We start from the raw sequence: 25071 nt of genomic DNA, 5'->3' as shown, positions 1-25071 counted from the left end.
GATCTTAACGTCACTGCTAATCAGTCCGGCTCCCCGCCTCCTTCCAGAGCGCGATACCGAGAGCCCGCGCTCTCCCTCCCCGCCTCCTGGGGGCGTGGCCAGGCTGTGGCCACTAAGCGGTGGCTGGCGCAGTTTCCGCTCCAGTCCCGGTCTCTCTCTGGCGGCCGGAGGTGGCTCTGCAGGGGGGCGCGAGGCGGGGACCTTGCCCAGCCTCCCCCGCTCAAATCCTGTCACCTGCGTGTCCTGTCGCGGTCCGCTTGGAGAGCGAGGAGCAAACCGCAAGTTCCCGAGGCAGCGCGCCTTCCAGGGGCTGATTTACTCAGAGACAGCCCGCCGAGAGGGGCCGAGTTCAAATTCTGCCCCGGACTCGTCCTGGCCAGCGAGAGCGGGCGCCTGCTCTGCAGGGTCGCCGCGAGACGGCCAAAAGAGAACTGACTTTCCCTCCTAAGCCTTCCTGTTCCCTTCGCCATCCTCCCAGTCCGTCAGACCCTCCACCTCGGGGGCAGGCTGGAGGGTTCCCTCCTCCTCCTGCCCCGTATCTGGGGGCCTGCCCCTCTCACGGCGGCAGAATCTCTCCTGGATTCCCCCTCGGCAGCCCCTCTCCTGGATTCCCCCCCGCCCCATCTCCAGAACACGCTCGGTTCTCCGCTCTGGCTGCCCCAGTCCTGGCGCAGACGCTTTGCCACCTTACACTCAATGACTGTAGCCGCCTGTGGGGAAGCGCCTGTCTGAAGTCTCCCCGACGCCAATTCACCCTCCATTCAGCCCCAAAGCATTTCCCTAAAGCAGGTCATTTCCTGAAGCCACGTCACTCCATCCCCCTTCTCCCTATGCATGCACCCAATAAACTCCAGCGGCTCTCGACTGCATCCAGGATCAAAAAAAATCTGACTGGCCTTCAAAGCCCTTCAAAGCCTAGCCCCCTCCCAGCTTTGCTGTCTCCTCCCCCTTATGAAACCGGGATGCTGCCTTCTAGCTCTTTACAAATAAGACTTCCATCTAATGGCTCTGGTCATTTTTCTCTGTCTCTCCCCTGTCCTTAGAATACTTTTCCTCCCCCCACTTCGATTATTGAATTCCCTGGTTTCCTTAAAGTCCCATCTAAAATCTTTATCTTCTCCAGGAAGCCATTCCCAGCCCCTCTCAATCCCAGTGCCTTTTTATTGATATAATTGGCTTGGTATGTATTTGTTTCCCCCATTAGACTGTAAGTTCCTCGAGGGCAGAGATTTATTTTTGCCTCTTTTTGTATCCCCAGTGCTTAACCACAGTGCCCTAAGGCCCCTCCTCAAGGGGCAAAACAGATCAGAGTCACTAATCAAGAGAGTGGGAACTAATCAAGATAGAACTGAACATATCTGATAACAAACTCTGTCCCAGTTGCAAACTCTAAGAGATGCCAGAACCCTCCAGTAAACGATTTCCTGTGTATTACAATACTATACTGGGATAGAAAAGAGAGAGCTGGCTTAGGAGCAGAGAAGACTGGGTTCAAGTTTTGCCTTTGGTGATCTTGGGTGATGTAACACTCAAAGACTCTAAATGGTGGAGAAGGGGCTGATCTTCACTGATAGAGGAAGTTTCCTTACTTGGAGACTTGGAACTCTACAGCGGTGGAATCACAGGTCAGGGCTGAAAACTCCCCCAAAAAACCCCAAAATATTAGACTGTGTTCTCTTGGGGTTGCATTCTCCATGCAGTAAAGCTCCTTTCTTTTGGCCTCAGGTAAGATGGATGAGAGCTTTTTGTCCCCCCTTCTAAGAAAGCCCTAGATGAGCCTAAAAACCCTTTACTAGTTCTCCTTCAGTCACTTTACTCAACTGGATCCAAGAGGAAGATGAGACACCAGCACCTGATTTCCAGTATATCCAGCTACCAAGAAGGCCTGTTTCTAGAAGTGAGAGAATAAGGGTATTCAAGAGAATTGAAATTAAGCCAGGTCAACAAGGGGTTTCCCTCAGGGCATCAAACTACGTGGGCGCTAACAGCACCAGGGAGCCTTCTATGGCATGAAGATGACAAAGTTTAGCACCTCCTTAGCAAGAATAGTGAGCAAAAAGAAACTATGGGAGGAGCTCACACCTGTCCACTCTACTTTGCTCCCATGAGAAAGTCCAGTAACTCTCTGCTGGTAAAAACCAGTCCTTGCCCTCAAGGAAATGATCATCTTTAACTCTTCAGGATAAAAATACAAACTCCTCAGTTTAACAAACTCTTCACAGTATGGCTCTGGATTCTCTTTCATTACTCTTATAAACACATTAGATCAGTGGTTCTTAAAATGTGATTAAATCTCCAGAAGTACCTAAAACCCTTTGGGGTTAGTGGGATGTGGTCAAAACTCCATCTTTGAGAGCCAGGACTGTGGAGCTTTTTGTGGCCCCAGGGCTTAGCATGGTGCCAGGTGTATTAGGTACTTAATAAATGCTTATGGGCCCACAGACTCTCTTATTTCCCATGGTGTGTGTACAGAAATAGACTCCGGGGTTGGTGCTGCTGGGAAGATGCAAGTGAGAAACTGCTCCCATGCAGAGCTGGACTATGAGGGCTCGGAGGCTATGGCCACGGGGATTAAACATTGAGAGCTGGAAGGGACATCACCATTCAGCTACTCCCGCCTTCTTACTCTGCAGATGAGAAAACTTGGGTGAAAAAAAAAAAAAAAAGAGAAAACTTGGGTGGAGACGGGTGAGTGACTTACTTGCCTCTGGCCACGATCTTCCTGAAGCAGGCCATGGGTAATTCTATGTTTCTACATCCTCTCAGGGATCTTTAAAAACACACTAGGCAATAGGAAGCCCAAGAGTATATGTTGGCAAGAGATGGCGGAGCCCGATCTGTGTGGGGGAGTGAGAGTGTGACAGTGTATGTGTGGGGGGCATTTCAAGCTAAAGATATGGCCGGCTGTGACTGTGATCTGCCATGACCGCTGCCATTGGGGAATGGAGGGTTTCACTCTACCTGAATAATTTGTAATTTAGGGAACTTGGCTGTGTCAGGCTTCTACTAAATAGAAATGCATTTGTCCTAAAACAAAGAGAAGAAATAGTTTAGAGATCCCATCGTGGCCCACAAAACCCAGAGTCTTTTCCCTACTCTTGAAACTACTCCACAGCCAGGACCAGTTCTGGAGGGAAATGAAGGCGTTCAGTTGGCGCCCCAGATTTCACCCGGCTAACGCCCTCTTTTTCTAAAGGATGAGTTAGGGTGGCTGACCTTCATGGGAATGTGTGATCGGTTCCTCAATGGGAGCCACTCCCAGTATGGGAATTGGCTTTACCAGCAACAAGTCTTGACCTTTCTATTTTTCCCTCCCTCCCTCTCTGTCTCGGTCCTTCCCTTCCTTTCCTTCCCTCTCTCTCTCTCTCTCTTTCTCTCTCACGCACACACACACACAGAGATTTCAAACTGGAAAGAGAACTTCAAAGATCACTTAAACCAATCCCTTCCTTACACAAATGAGGCTCCCAGAGCTAAAGCCAGGTCCCCAGGAGCCAGATTAGAACTCGGGTCTTTTTTGACTCTAGAGCTGGTGAATTCTTTCCGATGCCCCACCCGACCCAGCTCCCTGGCTAGAGGAGTCGAGTTTTTGCATTTCTAGCCACAGAACTCAGGACACTATCTGGCCCGATCTAGATCCTTAATATTGCTTGATCTGAGCAAGCCAGGCAGAAATTTAACAATGTGTCCAGATCATATGGCTAATGTCAGAGGCTACTTTTGAACCTCTTCCTGCCTCCCCTAGCCTTTGTCCACTAGGTCTGCTTCTTCAGTGCTTTACCTTTCAGCTCTTTCAGGTATCCAGGTCTGGGGGAGCCCCCGCTTTCTTGGATCAGAAGCCCAAGACCATGTATGGCTAAGAAAAAAATTGAGATGGATTTGGCACATCTCAGCAAGCACTGGGGCTCTTGCTGGCACTTTGGACATAGGAGCCTGGCTGGCCAGAACTTTCTCCCCTCCTCCCCACCACCCTCCCCAGTGGGAGAACACACTGTTGGTCATAATTCCCAGAACCCAGTGTGCGGTAGGCTCACTGTGTGTACTTATTTGCCCATTAAATTAAAGGTTGAATGGAAGGCACATATACCAAGAAGGGCTCTTGCAACTGCAATTTTATTTTCTTTTGTGAAAATAATGTGACAACTGGGAGTTCAAATTGCTCCAAAGACATAAAAACAAAACAGAAATACACACAAAAAGAAGCATGTAGGGGGTAGGGAGCTGAGAGGGAGGGTCTCAAAACTTTGGCAGACTGTGTTAACCGGCCCTCACCGAGGGGCCAGGACTTGGGGTCCAATCCTTTCCCCAGGACTGTGAGGATGAGGTTTGGACTGGTCATGGAGACAGAGAAGATACAGACATTTTTGTGGAGAAGGTGTCTCACATTTGTACACCGCCAAATACTGAGGGGTAGGGCCAAATGCTCTTGTTCGAAGAGGAGAGGGAAGAGATTCCTGTCATAGTCATCGAGTCTGGGGGTTGAGAATGAAAGGGGGTGGCAGGGGGGGGTGGGAGCCAGTAGATAATCCCACTGAGGACAGGGGGATGCTAGTGGAGTCATTAGAATTCAGCTTCTTGGTGGACGGCGTAGCACCCGGCAGAGGACGAGGCCGGGGGGAGTAGAGACATGAGGTATCTTGGATACTGAGAGCTGAGGACGGGAAGGGATGGAGACTCGGGAGGAACAGGGAGAGGAACCAGGTAAGGAGTCGTAGGGGCTACAGACATGCAGACCAGAGAGAGGAGGAGGGGTTAGCGGTGGGAGGGATGGGACTAGGGGCAAGAGAGATGTCTCCTCTGCACAGGTCAGTCCACCATAGACAGAGAGGATAACAAACTACTTTTCAGATTTTTTTTTTCCTTGTCTTCTTTTTTTTTTCTTTTTAAAATTTTTTTTATTTAAAAAAAAAAGCTCTTGAAATCAGCTACCGTTTACATCTACAAAGAGTAAAGCGCTGCTGTTACCAGACACTTTACCGAACAGTCCAGAGTGGTCAAATATTGACCAATAAAGTTTCCTTTTGATTTGTTCTGAATCGCTACTTCTGGAGGAGCCCCTTGGCAGCAAGGAGAAGATGGGGCGGGCTGGCTTAGTGAGCAGGTTTGGTGACCAAGGAGAGGGGCTGGGCCTGCAGGGCATGGAGGGGAGCCTGGAAAGAAGGGGGGGAAGTCAATAGAGTGGTGGGCATGGAGCTGAGGGGGAGGGGCCGGGAGAGGAGGGGGGGCTGGCTGCCCAGGGGGCTGGCGGCGGCGGCCGCCTTGGCGGACAGGAAGGCGGCGGAGTGGAGGGCCAGCTGGGCCCGGGCCTCGGGCTTGGTGGTGAGGGACAGCGGCTGCGCTTGCTCCGAGTGAGTGGCTGCCGGGGCGGCTGGGGAGGCCAGCGCAGCAGAGGGGGTGGCTGGGGAGTCCAGCATGCTCCCGTGGGAGGAGGCGGGGCTGTCACAAGGCTTCTCGGGTGGCGCGTAGTGTAGACACGGCTTCTTGTTCCTGGAGGTCAGGGCGCCTGCGGAAGGAGAGGGAGCTTTAGGCGGGTAGGAGGGGGCAGGGCCTTCGCTCCGGGGTGGAGGATTAACATCATATTATATTATAATAATGCTGTAATTACCAGCTACAATAATATAATGATGAATAATTGTGCTGTGATAATGATAATATAATGATCAGTCACCAGCTATAATAACGTAATGATATTCTGCTCTAATGATAATAACGATTGCCAGCTGTAATAATATTATAAAGCCTCTTGGAAAGGTCAGTTATTAGTATGGTTATCACTCTAGAGTCTGGGAAATGAGGCAGCTGCAATGTCCTCGGCTGCAGGAAGGGGGGAGGCGGTGACTTCTGCTGTTCCTAGGATTTAGAGTGGGAGGGGACCTTGGGGCTCCAGCCAACCTCCTTCTCAGGTAGGTGAGGAAGCGGAAGTCCCGAAGGGGACCGGACCGAGCCCTGGACACTGGGCTCGGGCCCTTTCCGCCGAGCCATCCAGAGGTTTATAAAATACACTGGACAGCGCTTTCCTCCCGCGCTTAGCAGTGGCACATGGTCGGGGCTTACTGCAGGTTTATCGGCCTGACGGCAGGGATGGAGAGCCGGTCTCAGGGTCGGAGCCCCACACCCGCCGCCCCGGGGACGCCTCCTCCTACACATTGCGTGTGGCCCAGACCTCCTCAAGGAGGGGCGTGTGTGGGCTGTGTCTGGGGAAATGGGGAACAGGGAAAGGGGGCTCACTTTCAGCCTCTTGAACTTGCGGCTGCGGCTGCGGGGGAGGCTGTGACAGCTGCTTCTCACGTTTTCTCTTCTTCTTCTTGCCCTGAAACGGAAGCCCACAGAGAGCGGAGGGCATTAGAGACGTGGCAGCCGCGGCCCAGTCTGGAAGAGCCGGCGGGAAGAGAAGGCAGGGAAGGCAGCTGTGCTCCATGCCCAAGTTTTCTTTCTAACAATGGGACTTCTGCCCTTGCCGGGGCCCCCAGACTCTTAATCCTTCCCTCTCAGTAACTTCCCTTCTGATCTTTACCTTATGGGCTTAGAGCAAGGAAAGATCTTGCTCTTCCAAGGACCTGAAGCACTATTATTCCTTTTTTTTTTTTTAAATTAAGTAATAGCTTTTAATTTTTAAAATACATGCAAAGATAGTTTTCAACATTCACTCTTACAAACCCTGTGTCTCGTTTTTCTCCCTCCCCTAGAAGGGGAGATTTCTCCCCAGAGTCAGTCAACAAACATCTCTTTCTCACTTTCTGGCTCAAGCCATCGGACATACGTCAGACATGGCACTCTTACTCCTAAGAGGGGTCTGACTTGTGCTGATTGGCCCTGGACGGGCAGCCTCAGAGGCAATGGAGGAACTCACAGACACAAATTTAATCTGGGGCTCAATGGCTGGGAAAAAGCTGCCGGATGAGGGGGCCTTGGAAAGTGGACACTGAGGTCCCCCCAATGGAGGCCATCCCTCCAAGGCTGCGCGGATGAAGCCATACAGCCATTCTGATTGGGAGGGTGCGGGGAACTGCTCCCCAGTTCCCTCCTAACTCTGGGATTCTGAGGATGTAAAGCCAAGGTGAATGCTGGGATTTAGGACCCCCCGGCACCATCCAAAGTTTCCTGCTGGGGACTTTTTCTCTCCCTAGATCTGTTCTGTGGGGCAGGAACCCCGTCTATCTGTGCAGAGAGGTCCCTGCCCGGCTGACCCAGTTAGTCAGAGCAGTGAGAGATTAAATCACCTGCCCAGAATCATGGGTCAGCCAAGGGGAGGACTCATATTGGCTCTTGCACGATTGACCATCTACGGATGACCACCGAAGCCCAATGCTTGGAGCCCACTAAAGCTTCCCGATTCCCGTCGCCGGGAGGGCACTTACGTAGTTGTCCCGCGCTGACCAGGTGGGATAGAGCTGGGAGTGAAGCTGCCTCTCTTTGCGGGCCAGCTCGTAGTACTTGGCTTGTTCTTCCCTCGAGAGCGAATGCCACTGGGGGGGAGAGAAAGACCAGGAGCTGGAGAGGCGGGAAGGCAAGAGCTCTCCCCAGCGGTCAGTCAGCAAACGTTTATCACTTTCTGCAGGCAGTCAGCAAACGTTTCTTTATCACTTTCTGCAGTCAGTCAGCAAACGTTTCTTTATCACTTTCTGCAGTCAGTCAGCAAACGTTTCTTTATCACCTTCTATGCCGAGGGAACTGGGATGCAGAGCGCCAAGGGCACCGACAATCCCTCCTCAGCGAGCTTACCTTCTAAGGTGGGAGCTAACATATAAGTAATAGAAATACACAGCGTAGACAGAGAGAGGGAGGGGAAGGCCCCAGCAGCTGGGGGAAGCCAGAAAGATATTCTTCGGCTGAATCTTAAAGGAAGTCAGAGGTAAGAGGAAGAGGAAAGGCAGAAAGTGCTGGAGGCACAGGACGGACCAGGTTTCCTGCAGAACACGGACAAGAGTCCAGCTTCAGAAGAGAGGTTTTGAGATGTGATTTTGGAGGCCATGGGGAGCTCCTGGAGTTCCTTCCCTGGGGCAGGGTGTGGTTATTATCCGAGCCCAGAAAAATCACTTTGCCAGTTTGGCTGAGTAGGGAGGGAATGGACTCGAGGGAGGGCAGAACGAGACTTTGTTATGAGAACCCTACCATGGAGAAAGATCACTTTCGGGAGTGGGCAGTCATGGAGGAGAAGGCCCTCTCTGACCTCCGGGACATCATGAGTAGTGCCCATCAGGAGCCATTTGTTTAATATTCACTCTGGTTGCCAAATGTGAAGACCGAGTAACCCTTGGATACCTTAGAATCAGCCGGAGTCAGGATAAGCAAAAGTCCTTGGTCCTTATTCTTGGTTTTTAGGGGTAGAAGTGAAGGGGATGAAAGCAGTGATCCTGGCTTGTCTTACTCCACCCCCTGATCCTTCCACAATTCTCTGTATACACCAAAAGATCAAACCAGCACAGAATAGTGGGAAGGGCCATTTCCCAAGCATATGCTAATAGAGTATTGTCCAATCGGTGATTAGCTTTAAGTGCTCAGTTGTCTGACCCCAGTGCATCAGTTTCAGCCCTTTATATCCAAGTACTGAGGACACAAAAAAAGGATCTGTCCTCAGAGCTTACATTCTAATGGGAAATTCTCAATGTTCAGCTGGATTATGAGTCCAAAGACCAAGGGAAAAGCGATTCCACTGTTCACACCCTTTGACCCAGAGATCGCACTGCTAGGCCCAAGAAACTCAAAGACAGGAAAGTTATCCCTTTGCCAAATATTCATAATGACACTTTGTGCGGTAGCCAGAAAACTGGGAACACAGAGACACAGCGGTTGGGGGACGGAATTGGAGAATGGAGGATGGAATTGAAGGATGGGGGACCAAATAATGGCAGAAAAAGACAATGGGGTTTATTGAACTGTAAGGAAAGGTGATTATGAAAGATTCAGAAAACCTTGAAAAGACGTATTAACTGATGCAGAACAGAGAAGTAGAAACAGGTACATCATACACATATTGACTCTTGCAATATAAATAAAACAAAGCTATACATAATGACGATGGCTGATCCTGGCACTGAAGGATGACATATGGTCAATGATGGAATATGAAAATAAGATATGACAAAATAGAATAAAATTGCCACTTGTCCTGCAATGCTACAGATGCTCTTAGTCACTTCTTTATTTTTCTTCATTCCAGGGAAAGGATCCTTGGGATGAAACTGAAGGGAGCAAATTCAGAAATGACTGTGATATCAAAAGAGAAGGTTTCAAAAGAACTTAACAATAAAAAATGATTTTTAAAAAGCCATTTAGGATTCAATGTGAGAATAATGATGATGGTGATTTTTTTTTAAAGGAAACTTTAAGCTTCTTTAAGCTACACTAATGGCAGTGGGAGAGACCTACCCTTCTTCCCAGGATCTGGTTGATAGCTGCGCTCTCTTTCAGCGTACACTCAGCGACCACCTTGGCCCTCATCTCCTTCATATACAACATGAAGGCATTGAGAGGTTTCTTCACATGGGGCTTCTTCTCTTCCTCCTTTTTCACCGTCACTGGGGATTTCCTGAGAACAGATGGGATTGGATAACGTTTGGTAATCCTCACTGACCCATCCATGGAGATGACCTGTTCCCTATTCTGCCTTGAGGCCCTTGGAACTGGGAAGTGAACAGAAAGCTGGGGGTCCTGCTCCCATCACTTCCCAATGGCTATTGTGGTCCCCACCAATGGGGTGTATGACATATTCTCCCGGGTATGGCAGTGAAACAGTGAGAGGAATGAATTTGGAGCCAGTGGATCTGGATTTATATCTTCTCTGTGTTATTTTTTGGCAAGTCACTAACATTTTCTGGGCCCATCTGTTGAGTGAAGGTGTTGTGTGACATCATTTTGAAGGTCCCTTCTAGCTCCCCTATTCTATGGTTCCAACACTGTCTACTTCACTGAAGGAGACAAAGAGTTCTTCGATGTTTCTGGGAAAAAGTTCAAAATGGAGGGAATGGAACATAAAGAGTCCAAATGCACTATTTCCAAGGGAGAAAACCTAAGGAATGGTTGCCTGTATTGTCTTAGCTTCCCAAGCTACATCACATCATTGTCAATGTGCTGGGGACTGGGGGTGGAGAGAACCGAACCCCAGAACTCCCTTCTGGTACAAGGGTTACTTACGCGCTTACGGATGGGCTCATGGTGGGGGGTGTGGGCTCCTGTTTGACAATGGGTGAGACGATGGCCGGATGGGGGATCCCTGATGTGGGCAGACCATGGTGGGAAGGGGCCACCATGTGTGGAGAGAAGCGACTAGAAACCAAACTGCCGGGAAGTGAAACAAAACATAAGAAAAGATATAAGCTCAGAATTAATGTTCCAAGTCTATGATCAGAAACCACCCTCAGCCTAAGAGCATGAAAAATAAATAATAATCTCCCAGGAGAGCGTCTGAGGAATGGGAAGCTCATTCCCTCCTCAGAGAGAGATGCTAATTCACCCCTGTGTCAGGTAGCTGCTCTTTCTATGGGTTGGATACCAGAAGGGAAACAGTGGCTGCCTTCAAGGAAGTGACAGTGTATTGAGGTGAAAAGACATTCACAGAAGAAGGGAAGAAGAGAAAAGGGGTATATCAGGTGTAGGACCAGAAGGGAAAGGGGCAAGACACAGGGTCAGGTGGAAGAAGGGGTGAGAGCCACTGAGAGAAGGATGGGAGGTTCACAAGAAAAGGGTGTGATGGGAGAAGATCTGCAGTAGATGGAGGGGGTGCTCCCTAAATATGGAGGCCTTTGGGAAGGAATTAGGAGGGAAGGGAAAGAAGGAAGGAGGGATAAGATGGAGGGATGAGGCTAGGGAGGTGAGAGCAAGCAAAATCTAAGGATTAGGGAAGTGCTAATCATAGGAGAGGAGCCAGAGTTAGAAGGAAGGGGATACGAGGGTCTAGAGCAGTGGTTCTCAAACTTTTATTTGCAGCATCTTTATCCTATTAAAAATGATTGAGGATCTCTCCAAAGCGTTTTTGTTTATCTGGATTATATTTATAGACATTGACCATATTGGAAATAAAAACTATTTTTGAATTTGTAGACCCTCTAAAAGGATTTCAGAGATCCCCAGGATTCTCCGACCATACTTTGAGAACCACTGATCTAGATTCCCGGGGTAACCGAGCATGGGCTTCCACTTGTTGTTGAGAGAATGGGTCCTAAAGCAATGAAGAAAATTCTAGATAGGGAGACAGAAGATGTGGGTTCTAATTCTGCTCTTCCCTCTATTACCTTTAAGGACACTTAATCTTTCAGCTGTTCTAGGTGATTTTCAATCCCTGGCAGCTGAGAGAAGGCATTGCTGTGCACTAGCCTAAAGTGTTCTATCAGTTAAATCACAAGCCTGTTCCTGTCATCATCCTTCTCACTGGAGCCAGGATCCCTTGTCCAAGAGGAGCAGGTGGGGAAGAGAGTCCCTGCCTCTATTCTGATTGACAGGACAAAGGCCAATCGATTCGAGGAAAGGAGAGTAACCTGGCAGGGGATCATCCCCCTTCTCCAGGAGCCAGCCCAGTCAGGAAACTTACCTGGACATTGAAGCATTCATGGCAAGGGCTGGGTACGGGTGCCGGAAGCCGCCGGGAGGGATGGAGTACATTGGTTGTCCTTGCCTACATGTCAAAAGCAAGAAAATCTCATCAGTGCATCAAGAAAAGTGGAGGCTGATGGGGGGAAGGGAGACAGAAAACAGAGAAGTCTAGATTCTGCTGGAAAGGGGGAGGTGGGTCTCCAAAGATAGAAGAGGGGAGCAGCATCTCATATGTGCTTTACTGTTTGAGATGTGGATGGCCAGAAGGGTAATTAGACTATAAAAATATATATTCTAGGGTTCATGGGTAGTGACCCCATATAGGGTCTCAAAACTAAACGTGAAGGTCATGAAATTATGATTTATTATCAGCAGATATTTGATTTGTGTCCCTATTTTATATACCTATATACCTGGGGTCATGTAAACGTTTCCCAGGAGAAAAGGGGTCATGAGAGGAAAAAGTCTAAGGGTACACTTCCTGGATAGGTTACACTGCTCTGGATTTAGATTAGAGAAGAAAAAGCCTGGTACAGGCTGACCAGGTTATTTAGGGACTGGGACAAGTGAGAAGGGAGAGCTTCCATCTTCCTTACTGTGGGACAAGCCAGCCCAGTGGATGGGGGATCTGACCAACAGCTCCAGGAGACAGCGGGTAATAAGGTGACAGCTCAGCAGGATGAGGTGGCCTGGGGATTCCTGTTTTGAAAGAAAGACCCATTATATGGTGCCCTGGCTCCTCTCCTAAATCCATCATACCCCACCTTATTTCCTGGTATCCCATTCCATTTTTATCATAAGAAATATCTGCAATTGCTAGCATTTATGTAGCGATTTATATATTATATAATGTCTTACATGTTCTCATTTGATTCCCAAAACAATCATCTGAGGAAGGTTAGCACCTTATTATTATCTCCATTTTATAGATATATTGAAGCGAGATCTGAACTCGGGTCTCAGGGACTCCCCGCCCAGCACCTGAGCAGTTACTGTTGGGCCCAACTGCCTCATTCCTTGCCACGTTCTCTTCCTCCAAGTCACTCCCCAGAGCTGCTGTCAGCTGAGACAGGGCAGGGTTGGGCACTGGCTGTTTAAGCAGACACTGTTCTTGATGAGCGGAATTGTATCACTCAACAAGCCTTCATTAAACACTTACTAGGTGCCTAGACCTGTGCTAAGTGCTGCAGATAAAAAGGAAGGCAAAAGACAATCCCACCCTCAGAGAGCTCACAACCCAATGGGGGAGAACGTGTAAACAATGACATATAAACGTCACACGGAGGCATCATGGGTACAAGGTTTCCTCAATGGGAATGCGTGACTAATGAAATCAGAGATCCAGATTAAACAATAGTATAATGCTACTTTCTGAATCCGTGTGGAGACGCTTACAGGTATAAAAATTGATATGGGGGCAAAACCATTTCTAAGAATTCTACCCCTCCCAATCAAAGGACTATCTCCTTTCCCCCCAAACTGAGGGTATTCTGAATTAAAGGGAAGGGCAATTTTATCACTACTGCCAGGAAAATGGATTAATTTCAATGGAATGGAAGGGACAAGTGCTTGGAAGCTAACCATTTCCTGGCCTCTGTGTCCAGGAGGTCACAAAGTAGGGAGGCCACAGCAGAAAAGGTCTAACCTGCCACCCACTCACTCACCTGTCTTTGGATCAATCTCCGGGGAGAGGTGTGCCGGTGGGGAGCCAGGGGAAAAGTGGTCATTGCTGTAGGTGATGAGGGGAGTCAATGGGTGCATATGGTGAGGGTGCTGGACCACAGGAACTTTGTTGGACTGAAAGACAAAGAGGAAAAACAGAACAGGTGAACAGCAGGCAAGAGAGAAGGTACAGGGGGCTCCTCATTGTGAGCTAGTAAACCAATCAACTTCCTTCCTTCCTTCCTTCCTTCCTTCCTTCCTTCCTTCCTTCCTTCCCTCTTTCCTTCCTTCCTTCCCTCTTTCCTTCCTTCCTTCCTTCCTTCCTTCCTTCCTTCCTTCCTTCCTTCCTTCCTTCCTTCCTTCCTTCCTTCCTTCCTTCCTTCCTTCCTTCCCTCTTTTCTTCCTTCCTTCCCTCTTTCCTTCCTTCCTTCCCTCATGGAGCAAGTGCTTACTGAGTGCTTACTCTGCTCTAAACTTTGGGCTAACCTAGGATAAAACAGTCTCTGAGATCAAAGAGTTCACATTTGCTTCATTCTAGTAGGGAAAGGGGCAACCTCTGGCCCCAGGCTCGTCTCCACCACATTCAGGATGCTCGCTATGCCAGGAGCCATGGGTGGGTGGAGAAAATCCAGAAGGGAAAGAAAAATAAACGCAAGAGCTTCCAATCTCTCTGGGAGATACAATTTACACCAGCAGGACAATCAGAGGACATAGGACTTTGCGCAGAGACTCTGAGATAAGCATGGACTTGTTTTGTTACACATCCAGTTGGGGCAGGGGGTGGGGTTGGACGGGAGAGGAGTGAAGAACTGTAACGTTAGCTCTTCGGCAGCACCACACGCCGTGGCCAAGAATGACAAGGCGAGGCTCCACTGAAACAAAAGCCCAGTTGTCCTGAAGCCCAACACGCTTCAACCTCTCGAGACAGCCTGAAGGACTTTTTAGGTTTGATGGATGATTTTCTGCCCCAGGAGTGGGCAGCAAGGTAGTACTTTGGATATAGAAGTGAGTCTGAAGTTAGGGAGACTCATTTTTCTGAGCTCTGGCTTCGTATACTTCCTAGCTATTTGACCTTGGGTAAGTCTATTTGCCTCAGTTTCCCCATCAGTCAAATGAGCTGGAGAAGGAAATTACAAACCCTCTAGTCTCTCTGCCAAGAAAAACCCAAACAAGGTCACAAAAAGTCAGACACGACTGAACAGCAACATGTCCTGTCACCCCCACTCATATTCCCCTTCTCTCCTCTCTGCCAAATGAAAAGATGGAGAAAGCCATCTGCATCCAGAGAGAGGACTATGGGAACTTAACAACATGGTATTTTCACCTTTTTTGCTTGCTTTTTTCCCCTCCTCAATTTTTTTTTCTTTTTTGGATATGATTTTTCTTATGCAACATGATAAATATGGAAATATGTATAGAAGAATTGTATCATATATTGGATTACTCGCTGCCTAGGGGAGGAGATGAGGGAAAGGAAGGTATGAAAATCTGGAACACACAAGGGTGAATGTTGAAAACTATCTTTGCATGTATTTTCAAAATAAAAAGCATTATTAAAAAAAAGTCTTGGTTATAAAAGAGAAGAGGAAAAGATTACATTGGAAAGTAGAGATAATAGAAAAACAAAAAATATAATAAAAATATTTTTTAATATAATATAAACTTTAAGAAAGTGAGACCAGTGCATCTACTTTCCTTCTCTTTCCCAGCTATCTCTCCATCATATACCTTACCTACAACTGATATTCCAAAAGCAGGCATCTAACCAAGCTACTCCCTTACTCTACAATATACAGTGGCTCACTAGTGTGAAGAGAAAGACCCAATTTTCTTTGGCAAAGTTTCTCCTCATTATCTTTCTAAAGTGACTCTAGATGACATGGAATGTTCTAGATTAACTGGATTACTTGTTTGTTCCTGGATAATAAATTCCACCTCCCACCTCCTGGCTTTTGTACAGGTTGTCGGGCCTAAATACTTTGGAACATTCCCTGTCTTCACTTGTGCTAAAGTCTTAGATCAAATGCCACCTGTGACACATAGCAGCCACAGAGCTCATAGGATAGAGTGCCTGGGCCTGGACTTTGAATCCAGCTTCAGGTACTTACTAGCCACATGATCCTAGGCAAGTCATGTAAATTTCTGCCAGTTTCCATTTACTCCACTGTAAAAGGGAGATGGCAATAGCACCTCCTCCTAGGATTATGAAGATATTTGAATGAGATCATATTTATAAAGCACTCAACACAAAGCCTAGCACATAGTAGGTGCTTAATGAATATTCCTTCTTTCCTTGTCCGATCTCTGCCAAGGCAGCATTGTTTTGCAAAAACCTTGTATTTAATTGTCTATGTGCCAAATCAATGAATCAAAACACATTTATTAAGCACCTACTATGGGCCAGGAGGGCAACTAAGCAGTGATGCTGGACTGGAATGAGGATGACTCATTTTCCTGAATTCAAATCTGGCCTCAGATATTTCCTGGCCAAGCCACTTTACCTTGTTTGCCACAATTTCCTCATCTGTAAAATGAGCTAGAGAAGGAAATGGCAAGCCATTCACTCCAGTATCTCTGCCAAAGAAAACCCCAGATGGGATGATAAAGAGTAGACATGACTAAAACAATTGAACAAACATGCCAGGAACTCTTCGAAGCCCTTTACAAATATTATCTAATTTGATCCTCACAACAAACCTGTGAAAGTAGGTGATTTGCCAAGGGTCAAGTGGCAGGAAGTGACTGGGGCTGGATTTAATTTCAGATCCAATGCTCTAATCACCAGCTGCTTGGTATAGACTGCTTCATTTTTTGTGTTTTTCTATCCTTGGGGCCTAGCACCGTATCTGGTATGTAACTGGTGCCTAATAAATGCTCGTTGATTAAATGAATAAGAATTTTTTGTTTGTCCAAAGAACTGTCCTATGTGCTGGGTGCAAAGATGAAAAGGAGGAATGATTTTACGCCCCAATAGACCTTTACTCCCATTCTTTGAAGACAGATCTTTGATGTTTGTTACTATAGTTTGAATCAGGATTTTACCTTCTATAGCATTGTGTTTTAAGAGAACTCTTTTCTAGAAAGCAGTAAATGATACAGTGGCTAGACTGATGGACCCATAATCAGGACAAACATTAGTCTAATTAAATCTAGCCTCAAATACTGTGTGACCCTGGATACATCACTTAAGCTACTTACCTCAGTTTCTTCATCTGAAAAAAGGGAATACTAATAGTGACTTGGGGGTCACTGCGATGATGAAATGATGTGCAAAATTAGAGAGTCCACCCCCGACCTGTGGCAGAGGATTCTGAGCTCATGTTGGTCTGATGAGTCACTGTAACTCAACTCTAACACATTGATAGCTTTCTAGAAGGAAGGGCAATAATCTAAAATGATAACAATATTTGTACAGTCGCTACAAACCTGAAAGAGCTCACCAAAGATTAGCTATTATTATTTAAAATACATTGATTTTTGTTTTGTTTTTCCAACTCCCTAATTCCCAAAGATACACCTACTTTACAGTGAGCCAGCACTTGTAACAAAAGATAAAGCATAGAGGAACAAAGAAGTTCAGTGCACAGGATCCCACTGGAGCCCCACACCTATAATCTGCTCCCTAGTTTAAGAAAGCAGGGAGGGGGGATCCATTATATTTACAAAGAAAAGAACGCCTCAGGCCTTCTGGAGCTGGGCTCTGCAAGGGACCATTCTAAGAGGAAACCTGAACCTCAGAAATGGGAGTAGGTTTTTTTTTTTTTTTTTTTTTTTTTTGCTGAGGCAATTGGGGTTAAGTGACTTGCCCAGGGTCACACAGCTAGACAGTGTCTGAGACCAGATTTGAACTCGGGTCCTCCTGAATTCAGGGCTGGTGCTCTATCCACTGCGCCACCTAGCTGCCCCAATGGGAGTAGTTTGTACAAGCTTAGGGTAGTTTGTCCAGTGTAAGCAATGGGAACTAATGAATGATTGACTAAGAGTGTGCTGATTGGATCTGGGCCCAGTGAGTGAGTGGAGAGACAGAACTGGGGCCTAAGACATGAAGTGATGATCCTAGAATTAGCCGGCCAACAGAGCCAAGGAGCAAAGCCACAGCCAGTGGCTGCCTCTTATCTAAAAGATGACTCAGGAGCTGATTCATCCGCTACACATGTGACTTGGAAGGGTTGGTGGGAAAAAAACCCAATGGGTCCCTTTAGAACAATTTTCAAATGACAAAAAAATGGACTTAATGCCTCTTCTAGAACATAAACCTTTAAAAAACAGCGGTCCAAAAGTGGTTGGCTGTAGGGATTTCAGCCTCCACTAGATGGTGGCAAAGACCAGCGAATTCAAGGTCAGTAACAGGAAGAAAATTCAGCAAGCTTTGTTCAAAAACCTGCCTATCATGGGGACAATACCAGGTTAGATAAACCTTGATCCCTGCTCCCAGGGAGCTGATGATCTAGCGGGGTCTTAGATTCTCTGATGTAGGGTTGGAAGGGTTAGATTCATGGGGTGGGAGGTGAAAGCGACAGTCAAAGGCTTACTGGACTTCGGAATTCAGATTCCTGAATGCCAAATAATTATATGGAACAAGCTTGGCCAAGGAGCCAACAAGAGCCGATTCATTTCCCCTCTGCCTTGAAGAGGCTTGATAGGTTGTTTTGCTGAACTTTGTTATTATTAATATTATTTTTGTTATATCTTCCATCCTTCCTTCTCCCTCCATGTGTTCACTGATGTGCTGGTGACTGAGGAAGCTAGGTAATGAATGGTGCTGAACTTGGAAGCCAGGTAGGTCAAAGTAAATCCTGCCCCAGACCCTTACTTGTGGGACCCTGGACAAGCACAGCTTCTGCTTGCCTTAGTTTCCTCAACTGTAACATGGGGATAATCATAGGACTTGTCTGATTGTGGAAAAATCTGGAATGACTTACATGAACTGATACTGAGCTAAGTGAGTAGAACCAAGAATATTATACACAGTAACAACACGCAGTACTGGACACAGTAACTACAGGATTATGTGATGGTCTGATCTAATGCTAAGTTTGGTGAGCAGAACCAAGAGAACATTATACACAGTAACAATCCATAATACCTGGACACAATAACAACAGGATTATGGGATGGTCTGACCTGCTGCTAAGTTTGGTAAGAAGAACCAAGAGAATATTATACACAGTAACAACCCACAGTACCTGGACACAGTAACAACAGGATTATGGGATGGTCTGATCTAATGCTAAGTTTGGTAAGAAGAACCAAGAGAACATTATACACAGTAACAACAGGATTATGTGATGATCTAACCTGATACTAAGGTTGGTGAGTGGATCCAAGAGAACCCTGTACACAGTAACAAAAAGATTATATAATGATCAACTATGGGGGAGTTGGCTCTTTTTTTTTTTTTTAAACAATGATTCAAGGCAACTCCAATAGACTTAAGTACTTCCAGAGAGAGAACTATGGGGACTAAATATGGATCAAAGCATGGTATTTTCACTTTTTTTGTTGTTTGCTTTCATTTTTCCTTTCTCATGTTTTCCTTCCTTTTGATCTGATTTTGCTTGCTGCAGCATGATGAATATGGACATTTGTTTAGAAAAATTGCACATATTTAGCCTCTATTAGATTAATATTTGGGGGGGGAAGAGAGAAAAATTTGGATCACAAGATTTTATGAAGGTGAATGTCAAAAACTATCTTTGCATGTATTTGGAAAAGTAAAATACTATCAATAAAAATAATAGTACCTATAGTTGTCGTGAGGTACATGTTTCCTTCCCTGTTTAGTTTTCTTTCTGTCGGACTCTCAGACAAGTTACTTTCCTTCTGGTTCCATCTTGTTTCTTCCCTTCAACCCAAGTCAGAGCTCTGTCTCTAAAACCCCCTAATCCCAGAGCAAGTAAAGTATCTAGATCTCCAGGTCTCACTTTTGAGTTCAGGGTGGACATTTCTGAAAGACCTCAAGGAAAACTGAAGAGCAGCAGTTTACAAGTCAACTCTCGGGAAATGGGGAGAGAAGAAGAAAGAAGCATTTATTAAGCAAATACTACGTGTCAGGCACTGTGCTTGGTAAATATTATTTCATTTGATAGACATAATAACCCTGCAATGGAGCTATTATTATTCCCAGCTGAGGAAATTGAGGCAGAAAGAGGTTAAGTGGCTTGTTCAGGGCCATACAGTTACTAAATGTCTGAGGCCAGATTTTAACCCAGTGCCTTAAACCACTATGCTACCCAAGCATCTCTTGGCAGAAACTAACCCCCCTTTTCCACCTTATCCTCTTAACTGCTTGTTTAAGATCAGTCCTCCATATGTCTCTTGACTTTCCCCACTGTTTGCTGCTCACTTATTGGCTGATGGTTAAAATATTACAAATTACTTAACACTTCCAAACATTAATTTATGTGAAAGACTCAGACAGCGACGTTCTGTCTCCAGAATTTCCAGGAAGGACAAATGCGATGGAGAACTATTTGTCACACGATGTCACTTGAGTATTTATATTACATGTGTGGATGTGGGTGATTTGTTAAAAATGACTTTTTCTTGGCCAATGTATGCTATTCAAGTAGATGGCCCAGCTGATGAGCACATTAAAGTCCTTTTTGGCCTGAGCTAGGGTAGAATTTTAAGAATTATTTAAAAAAAAACAAAAACTCTCAGGGGCCACATCTAGAAACAAAGCTCCTAGTTTTCTTTCCTTCTGTCTGACTCTAGGAGAAGCTACTTTCCTCCTAGTTCAATCCTGTTTCTGCCTTCTAGTCCAAGCCAGAGCTCTGGCTCTAAAATCCCCTAATCCTAGAGCAAGCAAAGACCTCAAAGGTGCGGGAACTCACCAGTGTGCCGAGCGATTCATTCATTAATGGACAGCTCTAAATAGTCAGGGAATGTTGCTTGATATCAGGGCCTACATTGCAACTGCCACGCGTTGCCCCTGCTCCAGCCCTCTATGGAAGAACAGGACAAATCGAATCCCTTCATGTGAAAAGTTCTTCAAGTATGTGAAGATGCTCCAATATCCCCTCCAAAGACTTCCTGTTTAACTATCCTTATTCCTTTGGTCAGTCCTTGCAGGACATGGAAACTGCTCTCCTCGATATGCTCTCCAGTGTGTCAATGTCTCTCCCTTCTGGGGTTGAGAATGAGGAAGAGTCATCAAATCTGAGATCTTGAACATTTCTTTGAGATCTTCTGGCCCAACACTCATTCCGCAATGGAAGAACCTTTCACTAACAGTATGTGTATGAGCTGCAAACACTTTTGATTCTCCCAGCCACTGCTGGACTACCTCCAGTGTAGAAAGGCTTGCCACTTTGAGAGATCAGTCTGTTTTGTTGCCAAATAAAGCTCTGTTGGGAAGTCCTTCCTGAGCCAACAGCTGTGTCCCTTGAACTGGTAACTCTTGATCCTAGACAGAGTATTTCTGGTCCCTTTTCCAAAGGATAGTACTTCAAATATCTGAAAAGAGCTATCATGGTCTCTCACCTTCCAAGCCTCCTTTAGTCCAGGCTAAACAAACACTCGTAATTCAGCACAGTTCAATAATAAAGCTGACACTTCTTTAGTGGATCTGATGTAGGATCTCATTTGATGTACTTCCTTCTCCCTGAAGCCCCCAACTCTGTGAATTGGTTCTGTTATTATCCCTCTTTTACAGGGAAGGAAACTGAGTCTGAAGGAGATGACGTTGCTTACCCAGAATCACACAGCTAGTAAATATCTGAGGTTAAGGTAATCTCAGGTCTTCCTTACTCCAGGCCCAGCGCTCTAGCTACATACTTAGGCTAAACAAACACTACTTGAGATAAAAGGGAGAGGAAGGGAACACCAGCAGCGTGGTTGTCCATCCTTCCTTCCTAAATGGGCCCTCCTGAATCAGGAGGGGGATATCTTGCCTTGCAAGTGTTTGGATTTTAGGGAGACAGGGCTGTGCAAAGTCAGCAGGCTCACTCTGTTCAGGAGAGATGTATAAGCGGTGTTTGAGGAGTTTTGAAGGAAACAAGGGATTCTAAGAATTCTGAAGAGGGGAGGAGCGAGTGAGTCCCAGGAAATGGCGGTCAGTGATTACAAAAGGTGTAGAGACAGAAGATAGGGTTTGGTAAAGCAAAAATGCAACTTTGGGTGGGTCAGAGAATTATAGGAAGGGAAGTGATGCAGAATAATACAGAAGGATAGGTGGGGAACAGGTTGTGAAGGTTTAATAAGCCAAACAGAAGGACACATCCCCGCCCTGGCCAACAAAACACACAAATCCACTGCAAAAATACCAGCCCTGAAAAAATAGCTAGCTCAGCATGAGCTGTCACCATTGCTGCCAACATAACTCTGACTAAAGTGGGGAGCTGGGTTTGCTTCGTGCAACAAGCCTGAGGAAAGTGAATGGTGGAAGGCTTTCGCCACTCGCAATCCTAGAATTTCAGGGCCGGCTGGATTTGGGGAGATGGCCCGACTTTAATGCCTTCATCTCAAGAGGGAACAAACCAGGGGTCAGAGGTGAGCTGATGGGTGTCCAATCACAGGTGGATCATGGTCGAAGCAGCATCACAAAGAAACTAATGGGACTACTGGATCAATGGGCATTCTGCCAAGCTCCAAAGAAGCCAGTGATGGAAAATGCCATCTGGATTGTGCCCACCAGGCTCAGCAGGATCCCTCCACATGTCACCTAGCCATGTGATGGCTTAGCTAAAAAAACAAACTAAAAACAATTAGGTATTAGGGAGGCAGCGAGGATCATGGAAAGGCCGCTGAATCTAGGTTCATGCCCTACCCCTGTTACTCATTAGATAAGTGATCTTGAGCCAGTCACTTCTCGATTTCCCATCTTCAGAATGGGGACAGTGGGGATGGACTATATGGCCCTGCCGGCCCTTTGGAGCTCTCAACCTAAGATTCTATGACCCTCTGTAATTGCTCCATTATAAAACATCAACACGCCCGATTTGCACAATTGGGATGTTGCCAAGGAAGCGCCAAACAAGATCAGCCTTCTTGATGGAGGACTAGAACCGGAAAACTCCTGCATCCATCTTCCTAGACAGCCTGAGCATGCAGTGGCAGGGGAGGCTTGGCGGTCAATTGCTTGCTGCAGAAAAGCACTAGTGACTCTCTAAGGTAGCTCAGTGGGTGGAGCATCGGGCCTCAAGTCAGGAAAACCCAAATTCAAATCTAGCCTTGCACATTTAAATAACTGTGTGACTCTGACAAGACCCTTAAACTCTCTCGGATTCTGTTTTCTCAACTATAAAGTAGCATCTACCTCCCAGAGTCGTTGGGAGAATCAAATGAGATAATATTTGGGAAATGATTAGCACAATGCCTGGCACATAGGAGGGCTCTATGTAAATGCTAGTTATGGCGGCAAAGATATTGATCATAAGAAAGATGGGAACAACCATAACGACTCCATTTGAACTAATCCAGGACAGAAAAGGAGATAAGAAGGTCTGGCTGGGAACCAGGCAAACAGGGATCCTGAACTCCAGTGGGAGAAGCAGATTGTCCTGGGGGGATTTCAATGCATGCATAAACAGAGATATTCGCATGTGAAAAATTAGAACGGATCAGAAGAGATGATTAACAGCAAAGTTCAACTCTTCTTCAGAAAGTTTGCCGCAGAGAGGGATGGTAGCAATTAACAGCTTGGGTAGTCAGAGTGGGCGTGATGAATTCAAATCTGGGCTCACTTATTAGCCCAAGTGATCTTGGGCAATTAATTTACTTGGCTTCTAAAAGCTTTCGTTTCTTTAACTGGGGGTGATAACAACATCTACCTCTAGCACGGTTGTTGTAAGGATCAAAAGATTTAATATTTGTGAAGTCTAAACTGATATAAAAATGCCAGTTATTGCTATTATTATAGTTAATATATTATTATGGTTATTGTTGTTCACTCGTGTTTTAGCCCATCTCTTTGTGACCCCATTTGGGAAGTTTTCTTGGCACAGGTCTTGGAGCAGTTTGTCATTTCCTTCTCCAGATTATTTTACAGATGGGGAAACTGAGGCAACCAGGGTTAAGTGACTTGCCCAGAGTCATACAGCTAGTAAGGGTCTGAGGCCAGATTCGAACTCTGGAATATGAATCTTCCTAACTTCAGGCTCACTTCTCTATCCACAGCACTACCTCGATGCCCCAGATAACCCCAATGCATATTATTTGTTGCTTGGGAAGTAAATATTATTGTTCCAATTTCACACAAATGTAAGAGACTGATTCGTGCAGGGCCACAGTCGAACTGTGAATATCCGAGGCAGGTTTGGGACCCAGGTCCCCTTGCAACCAGTCCAGCACTTTTTAAAAATGGGTGCCATTTCTGTGACACTCTTAGGGGTCACAAAATGCATATTACTGTGGGAGCTGCCCCAGTGGCTGAAACCCATTTCCTACTAAGCAGCTCACTAGGGAGACCCCAGGCATAGATTAGGTGAGGAGCTCTCCTTCGGATTACTGAGAATGTGCCAGCGGGTCGTGCCCATATCCCCAGAGAGGAAGGTTTGGGCAGACAACATTTTCAAACAAAAGGCGACTTTCCAGTAAGCTAAGCTTATTTAATGGGGGCTGGACAGGTGAAATGCCACTCAATAAAGTCCTTTACACTGCCCAGAAAAAAGCAAAGGGAAATCTGGAGGATCCGGTGTTCCATGTAGGGGATCTTACTACTAAGAGGCACTATGCTCTTAAACAGGTCGATTTCCCTGTTAACCAATCAGATTCCTCACCTACAACTCCGGAATCCTGGATGGTCATCTAAAAACGAACAATTGTTTAAGAAAGAAGATCCAGTAATAAATAGAATGTTAGATGTGAAATCAGGCACATCTGGAATGCAGCTGTAGGAACTTGTTGGCTGTGGGATGCTGGGAAGTAATTTTTTTGCCTTAGTTTCCTCATCCATAAAATGGGGATAATAACAGCACCTACTTTTCAGGGCAAATTGTTAAGATTAATAATAATAGCTAATACTTATATATAGCTTACTATATGCCAGGCACTCTGTTAAGCACTGTACAAATTATTATATAAGTCTTGTAATAAAACTATGGGAAGTAGATGCTCTTATTATTCACATTTTAGAGACGGAGAAACCGAGGCAAATAACTTAAATGACTTGGCCAGGATCACACAGGTTATTTTTTTAATTCTTAAATATTTTTATTTAATAGGACTGCTTGCCATCTTGGGGAGGGGGTGGAGTGAGGGAGGGGGAAAATTCAAACATAAGTGAGTGCAAGGGATAATGTTGTAAAAAATTACCCTGGCATGGATTCTGTCAATATAAAGTTATTATTAAATAAAATAAAATTTAAAAAATATATTTTTTTATTTAAAATTGTGAGCTCCAAATTCTATCTCTCCTTTCCTCTCTTCCTCCCCTCCCTGAGATGAGTAGCAGTCAATATAGATTATACATGTGCAACAAATACAGTTACTTTTAAATGAGATAATGCATATAAAAGTAGAAGACAAATGCTTTCTATTTGTCAAAATACAACATTCAAGTGGCACAAAGTCTCTGGAGGAACCCTGACCATTTCCACATGATCTGAAAGATTTCCTTTGACATTATTCCTTTGACATTCAATAGTTCCAGCTCTGAAGGTTCTATTGATTTCAGGGGTCCTCAAACTTTTTAAAGAGGGGGCCAGTTCCCTGTCCCTCAGACTGTTGGAGGGCCGGACTATAGTAAAAACAAAAACTTTGTTTTATGGGCCTTTAAATAAAGAAACTTCATAACCTTGGGTGAGGGGGATAAACGTCCTCAGCAGCTGCATCTGGCCTGCAGGCCGTAGTTGAGGACCCCAAACCTACACAGTGTTTCTACAAATGATATCTGGAATCATCCGTCCAGATCTGAGTCTAGTTATCACCTGATCTTTC

The 25071-nt window shown here is 45.9% G+C and overlaps 1 protein-coding gene across 1 annotated transcript in view; it reads right to left on the bottom strand.

Annotated features, from left to right (window-relative positions):
- Positions 1-4097: 4097 nt before the first annotated feature.
- TCF7L1 (transcription factor 7 like 1) overlaps positions 4098-25071 on the bottom strand; it is a 213786-nt gene continuing 192812 nt past the window's right edge. Inside the window, exons 5-12 of the mRNA XM_051974348.1 lie at positions 13194-13326; positions 12126-12228; positions 11528-11611; positions 10135-10278; positions 9370-9529; positions 7359-7466; positions 6229-6310; positions 4098-5503 (exon numbers count right to left, since the gene is read on the bottom strand). Of these exons, the coding sequence (XP_051830308.1) occupies positions 5091-5503; positions 6229-6310; positions 7359-7466; positions 9370-9529; positions 10135-10278; positions 11528-11611; positions 12126-12228; positions 13194-13326 (1227 nt within the window). The 3' untranslated portion in view covers positions 4098-5090. The remainder of the gene's footprint in view (positions 5504-6228; positions 6311-7358; positions 7467-9369; positions 9530-10134; positions 10279-11527; positions 11612-12125; positions 12229-13193; positions 13327-25071) is intronic.

The sequence above is a fragment of the Antechinus flavipes genome, chromosome 2 (genome assembly GCF_016432865.1).
Source record: "Antechinus flavipes isolate AdamAnt ecotype Samford, QLD, Australia chromosome 2, AdamAnt_v2, whole genome shotgun sequence".
NCBI classification, from domain to species: Eukaryota; Metazoa; Chordata; class Mammalia; order Dasyuromorphia; family Dasyuridae; genus Antechinus; species Antechinus flavipes.
The sequence above is the reverse complement of the archived record's forward strand: the minus strand, read 5'-3'. Positions and strand labels throughout refer to the sequence as shown.